Below are 7348 nucleotides of genomic sequence, written 5' to 3' on the forward strand. Positions count from 1 at the left end.
GTAGTTAAGCTAGTAGTGGTGGAACCCCTGCTGATCCTGGTTTGGCAAAGGTTGCACACCACAGTCCGTCGGTCATCCGGTGTTTCCTTAAAGAACCTCCAGACTTCTGAAAATCTAGCCCTCGCCGCGGGAGCCCTCGCCACGGGAGCTTCACTACGTGACACATTTGGCGCTGATGCACCTGCTCTGGCCCTGCCTCTCCGTCTGGCCCCACCACTGCCTCTTCCAACCTGTTCTGCTATAGGACTCTCCTCCATCTCAGAAGCACTGTGTTCACCCGGCCTCTCAAACCAGCTTGGGTCTGTCACCTCATCATCCTCCGATCCCTCAGTCTGCTCCCCCCTCGGACTTCCTGCCCTGACAACAACTTCACCACTGTCTGACAACCGTGTCTCCTCATCGTCGGACACCTCTTTACACACTTCTTCCACTACGTCAAGAAGGTCATCATCACCCACAGACTGCGACTGGTGGAAAACCTGGGCATCGGAAAATTGCTCAGCAGCAACCGGACAAGTGGTTTGTGACTGTGGGAAGGGTCCAGAAAACAGTTCCTCAGAGTATGCCGGTTCAAATGCCAAATTTTCCTGGGAGGGGGCAGACTGGGGGGGAGGAGGCTGAGGTGCAGGAGCTGGAGGAGTGCCGATTTCGGTGACATGGGTGGACTGCGTGGAAGACTGACTGGTGGACAAATTGCTCGAAGCATTGTCGGCAATCCACAACATCACCTGTTCGCACTGTTCTGGCCTCAACAGTGCTCTACCACGAGTCCCAGTAACTTGAGACATGATGAACCTAGGGAGTGTAGCTCTGCGGCGTTCCCCTGCTACCTCATCAGCAGGTGGTGTCTCACCCCGCCCAGGACCACGGCCTCTGACCCCTGCAGTAGTTGGACGCCCACGTCCCCGCCCTCGTCCTCTACCCCTAGCCCTCAGGTTAAACATTTTGAAAATGAAAGTTATAACTTTTTTTTTTACTTTTTTTTTGTGTTTTTTTTTTTTTTTGGTGTTTTTTAGTTTTTAAAACCAAACGATGCTATCCTATTGCTATGGCTATTTTCTAGCCAACTATGAAAGCACACTGCTATGCCAGATGAGATGACGCTAAGTTATGAAAAAATAAACGTAAAATAAAAAGTAAATGGCAGACTGTGCCTAATTGAAATCCAACCCCTAATAAATTTTCCCACTTCGGTCTTTGCGATGGATATGTGCGTCACTAAGCGCTAAACACAGCGGTCGCAAGTCTCACTCCAAATTCCTCACAATTGGCTAGTATATGCACTGCAGCAAGGACAGCCACCAGCAGATCAACCAGAAATAAAATATATATAACGCTATTGTAGGCGTAAGTAAGCCGTTTGGATTCTCCTTTGGCTATTTTCTAGCCAAGTATGAAAGCACACTGATGAGATGACGCTGAGTTATGAAAAAATAAACATAAAATAAAAAGGAAATGGCAGACTGTGCCTAATTGAAATCCAACCCCTAATAAATTTTCCCACTTCGGTCTTTGCGATGGATATGTGCGTCACTAAGCGCTAAACACAGCGGTCGCAACTCTCACTACAAATTCCTCACAATTGGCTAGTATATGCACTGCAGCAAGGACAGCCACCAGCAGATCAACCAGAAATAAAATATATATAACGCTATTGTAGGCGTAAGTAAGCCGTTCGGATTCTCCTTTGGCTATTTTCTAGCCAAGTATGAAAGCACACTGATGAGATGACGCTGAGTTATGAAAAAATAAACGTAAAATAAAAAGAAACTGGCAGACTGTGCCTAATTGAAATCAAACCCCTAATAAATTGTCTCACTTTGGTGTTTGAGGTGGATATGTGTGTCACTAAGAGCTAAACACAACGGTAGCAAGTCCCCCTGCAAATTCCTCACAATATGGTACTAGCTGCACTACTAGTGCCAGCAAGCCCAGCCACAAGCAAACAAAAAAAAAAAAGTATAACGTTATTGTAGCCCTAAGAAGGGCTGTTGGGTTCTTGGAGAATCACTCCTGCCTAACAGTAATCTACCTGCACACTAACGCTAACCCTGACCAGCAGCAGCTCTCTCCCTAGCGGCATCCAGACACAGAATGATCCGAGCAGCGCGGGCAGCGGCTAGTCTATCCCAGGGTCACCTGATCTGGCCAGCCAACCACTGCTATCGACGTGTAAGGGTACCACGTCATGCTGGGTGGAGTGCAGATTCTCCTGGCTTGTGATTGGCTCTGTTTCTGGCCGCCAAAAAGCAAAACGGCGGGAGCTGCCATTTTCTCGAGCGGGCGAAGTATTCGTCCAAGCAACGAGCAGTTTCGAGTACGCTAATGCTCGAACGAGCATCAAGCTCGGACGAGTATGTTCGCTCATCTCTAATAATAAACCGTAAAAATCACAAACACATTAGGTATTGCCGCATCCCAAAATGCCCGATCAAAATATAAAAATGGTTATTGCCGGCGGTGACCTCCAAAAAGGGAAATGGTGCTCAAATGTCCAAAATGTTGCACAGTCCTCAAAATGGTAGCAATGAAAACATCGGCTAATTTCGCAAAAAAAATCACACAGCACCGTACACCAAAGTATGAAAAAGTTATTAGCATCAGAAGACGGCAAAATTCTTTTTCCTTTTTCGTACACATTCGTTTAATTTTTGAAAATGTATTAAAACACAATAAAACCTGTATAAATTTGGTATCAACGTGATCGTACCGAACCAAAGAACAAAGTAGGCGTGTTATTTGGAGCGCAGAGTGAAAGTCGTAAAAACTGAGCCCACAAGAACGTGACCCACATGCCTTTTTTTTTTTCTTCTTCCATATTTGGATCTTTTTTCCTGCTTCCCAGAATACAGCAGGGAATAATAAATAACATCACATAATAAGCACAAAATAAGCCCTCACACAGCTCTGTACACGTAAAAATGAAAACGTTATGGATTTTTGAAGGTTGAGAGCGAGAAATGAGCGGAAAAACCATGCATCCTTAAGGGGTTAACAATGTTGTGTTTGTATTGTCTTACCTTAGCCAAAGTTGTTATCAATTTGTTTGCAGGTTCTTAATTTCACTCTTCAATCTCCGCTCTCTCTCTGTCCTTTTTTCTCTCTTTTTCTATATTGTCTCCAATGTTTGTTTGTCCAATCCTTTATAAAATATTTTGGTGTCTGTTGACCACACACCTTTCCCTTGTAAATATAGCTTTCCAATGAACCAATCTTTTCTTGCATCGGAAAGAGGCGCCATACACAAGCATAGAAGTACAATAAGAAAAGCGCTGAGACCCGCCATTCATCTATTTCTACTGTTCCCTGCAGTGACCAGCGAGTTTGACAAGGGCTCGTGGTGTTGCAGGCTTTTTCCGGTAAATTGCTCGGCAGTGCATTGGCCACAAAGGCGGGGCCTTCTCCTTAAGCTGTGCGAATGCAGAACCAGCCATGATAAATGTCCCCCATAGTTGGAAATGAGAGCTACAGAAAAAATTCCATTCAGCCGTCTTTTACCTTCTTGTGGTTCTATAAGCTACAGAATAGGACCTGCAGCTTGCATTTCTCACACTGTCTTTAACTGCATTTATCTCTGGTTGTGTAGATCACAGAACCCCAAACCTGAAACAGTGTGAAAGATGAGTTTCTTATCTTTAATATGACATTACGGTTATCTAAAGTGACTTTCCTTCTTCAGCCTCTAAAGATGACTCATCCCACTCAAATACTGGTGTGACTCTTTTCACATAACTTTGGAGGAGATTTTTATGGGTATTTCAAATAAAACAGGAAATCTTAAAAAAGGGCATTTTATACCCTACTTTGGGTTCTGGTAGTTTAAACCTTTGGGGACACAGGCCTTCTTTTGCTTTTGCATTTCCATTTTTCACTCCCCACTTAGAGTGAACTTTTTAATTTTCTATCCTCTATGGGGTTGTTTTCTGCGTAACACATTGTACTTCCTGGTGTTGGCATCCAAATTCAAACAAGGAAATCCAGCATCCAGACGAATTTTTTTTTTTAAAAATGGTGCCATTCAGATGTTTTTTAAAATGAATCATTAAAGGAAATGCCTAGATGTTGGAATTTGGACGCTGAATACTGGATTGGCCCAGATTTCCGTGCATCAGTAATCTCAAAGTAATCATTAGAAGCAGGTGAGCTGTGAGACATATTTTTCTTTTTGAATATTCCTAGTGATGGTATTTAATATTCCAAGCAGTGTACCAGAAAGCTGGAAAAAAATTCCAAATGCGTTAAAACATATCTGCCCTGTTTCTCCGGCATTCACTGTGTGCATCTTCTCTTTATTCTTTAGTTTTATGCAATCACCTGAATATATAGATGTATACAAAAAATCTTAATTTTGTCATATTCTGAGGCCAATAATCTTCTCATACTTCAGTGTACAGAGCTGTGTAAATTGTCATTTTTTTGCAGAATGAGATGAAGTTTTGTTTGCTAATTTTGTGGACAATATGACCTTTTGATCACTTTTTATTAAAATTTGTATGTGTTACAAAATCACAAAAAAGTGGTGTTTCGGATATTTGGGCTCTATTTACTGCTATGGGGCTAACCAGGAATAACCATTTGTATATATATTTTGCTACATCGGGCAGCACTGATTGTGGGTGTTTGCTGCATAATGCAGAAAACACCCAGGGTTTATGAAGACTCATGGGGTGTCAAGGGGTTAATGGAGTAAAATATTGTGACAGGTTCCCATAAAGAAGGTTTCTAATATACAACATGTGCTCCATATACAGGAAAAGATACTTTACATTATGGAGCAATTTTTCTATTACACCTTCTAACTGCAGATATCACATCATTATTTCTTAAACTGTATATAAAGGGATTGATAAATGGTGCAAAAACCGTATACATGAGTGATATAAACTTGTCCTCACCCATACCATAACTGGACTTGGGCCTCAGATACATAACACTGCCAGATCCATAGAACATGGTCACCACTAAGATGTGAGAGGTGCAGGTAGAAAAAGCTTTCTTTCTACCTGATGCTGAATGTTTTTTAATAATTGTCCATATTATAAGGGAATAAGAAATAACCGTTAATATAAAGGAGCCTACAACAACAGACAATGTGAAAAACATTGTTGTAATCTCATGAATGTGGGTGTCAGCACACGCTAGTGCCAGAACAGGAGGAACATCACAGTAAAAATGGTTGATTATATGTGACCTACAGAACGGAAGAGAAAACATCAGTATGGTCTGTACTATGGCAACAATTGCCCCTATGAACCATGAACCACATATGAGTTTCATGCACGTGACTTTATGCATAAGAATATTATACAACAAGGGGTTACATATGGCGTTATAGCGGTCATACCCCATTGCCGCTAGCATGAAGCACTCTGCATCAGCAAACAAGAGGAACATAAACATTTGTGTGGCGCAGCCATAAAAAGATATTGTTTTTTCGTCAGAGAGAAGATCTCGTAACATTTTAGGACTTATAGTTGATATTAAACAAATTTCCAAAAATGAAAAATTAGCTAGAAAAAAGTACATAGGGGTTCGAAGATTTGGGCTGAGTCTGTACAAGAGAATCAGAAACATATGAGCTGCGAGAGACATTTTAAAGATACCGAGAAAGACCACAAATAGGATATACCGGAGCTCTGGAACCTCCGAAAATCCCACGAGCAGAAATCCTGTCATTGTATGGTTGTTCTCCATTATTGTAGACATGTTTAATAAGATATTAACAGTACATGAAATGGGTCGTCTTTTTTTGGATAATCTCTCTTTATTTTAAGTTCCTCAATGATGAGACTTAAGCAGGTGTTCACTTAATGAGAAGCACCTACGCACAGTAAGTGAGGCCTTACATACTGACTGTTGAATTTAATGGAATGGATAATAAATTGAGAATATACTTATAGGGTTATATTTGAAAGCCAGTGATATGCTCCGGGTCAGTGATCCAAATCCAAATTTTCCCAGTAATAAAACTTAATAGATTTAAGTTGTTACTGCAGTAGTTGTTGATCTATCAATATGTGGATTCATGAGCAGAAGTATAAGGATAAAATGTTTCAAAAGTTAATGCCAATAATTTTAGAATTTGTATGAGACCCAATGTGCACTAACAATAAGTTTGTGACACAAGCTAAATAACGGTCCTTTTACAACAACTGCATAACTAAAGGTGCAAAACAAATAAAACAATTGTTACATATGAGATATATCTTTAAAATAATTTCCTGGTATAAGATGTTTTATATGATACTTTAAGTCTCCTGCACATTATTACACAAGTTCCTGGGTTTTAATCCAAGTAAGGTCAACATTTGCATGGAGCCTGAGCCCAGACTGTGCACTAATATCCTCTCACAATTCACAAATATACTCTTAGGTTAATTCTTTTTTGTGTATGCATCTGTAATATAAATATGAACTCAAAGAGGGCGTGGTCTGTGTGAATAATGATAATTTATATATAGTACAGGACTGTGGAATCGTGGTTCCATATAAAAAGGGGAAACATCAAACATCCTGGATTTAGAGACTTGCCTGTAATTCTAGTTGATGGTTTGTAGCAAGAATTAGAATGAATCACAGCAGGCAAATTGTTGTATCGCTTAATGGGGTAAAGTAAAAACATTGTGTTCTGGTGGACGGAGATTACAGACTCAAGTCATTATACAAAAGCCTTTATATAGCCTTTACATAGGGAGAAAAACAATACAGTACATTTCTGTAATTATTCTCATAGGTTAAAAACACCAGGGTGCAATTCTCTTAGCGATGATTAGAATCTTAGGAATAAAAAAAAATCTAATTTAATGTAGTTTACACAACAGAATATATTAATATTCTCTACTGTGGGGAATTGGCCTAGGAGAGACTAAGGTTGGTGGTGCAGTTCAAGACATTGACACCAAAGTTCAGACCAAAATAGGTCACCCCCGCAGTTATTTTGACAGCAGGAACAAAATAATAGCCTTCACATTCAGATGTAAAACATAAACAAAAGTCCTACCCGTCTGGGTGCTAGCTAAACAACGGGTTCCCCTATCTCCCCACTAAGACATGTAGTCATCTTGCAGGGTTATCACCTTTCCTGGTGTTGAAGACACTTCCTTTCAGTCTCTCACACTCTGCTGTCCTGCTCAGCAGCTTTATGCTGCCTGATTAGGCTGCTACCACCACATGTCCTGGACGATGCAAAACCTGTCCTAGCCTAACACGGAGGTGGAATGGACCACCGGCTTACCCAGCCTGCAAATCCATTCCATATAAACCTGTCCTAGTACAGTTTTAAACCACAAATCCAACAAATAGCGTGTTCGAGCCATACTACCCGGATTTACAGTGTCAAGGCCTTGCA

The 7348-nt window shown here is 40.9% G+C and overlaps 1 protein-coding gene across 1 annotated transcript; it reads right to left on the reverse strand.

Moving 5' to 3' along the window:
• Positions 1–4767: 4767 nt before the first annotated feature.
• LOC140110337 (olfactory receptor 5A2-like) lies at positions 4768–5709 on the reverse strand. The gene has a single exon (XM_072132176.1). It carries the CDS (start codon positions 5704–5706, stop codon positions 4768–4770), a length of 939 nt encoding a protein of 312 aa, XP_071988277.1. The 5' UTR covers positions 5707–5709.
• Positions 5710–7348: the final 1639 nt, after the last annotated feature.

The sequence above is a fragment of the Engystomops pustulosus genome, unplaced genomic scaffold, assembly GCF_040894005.1.
Source record: "Engystomops pustulosus unplaced genomic scaffold, aEngPut4.maternal MAT_SCAFFOLD_253, whole genome shotgun sequence".
NCBI classification, from domain to species: Eukaryota; Metazoa; Chordata; class Amphibia; order Anura; family Leptodactylidae; genus Engystomops; species Engystomops pustulosus.

Excerpts from the sequence above, each read along its gene's own strand:
- LOC140110337 (XM_072132176.1), bottom strand. The coding sequence starts at position 5,706 with ATGTCTACAATAATGGAGAACAACCATACAATGACAGGATTTCTGCTC.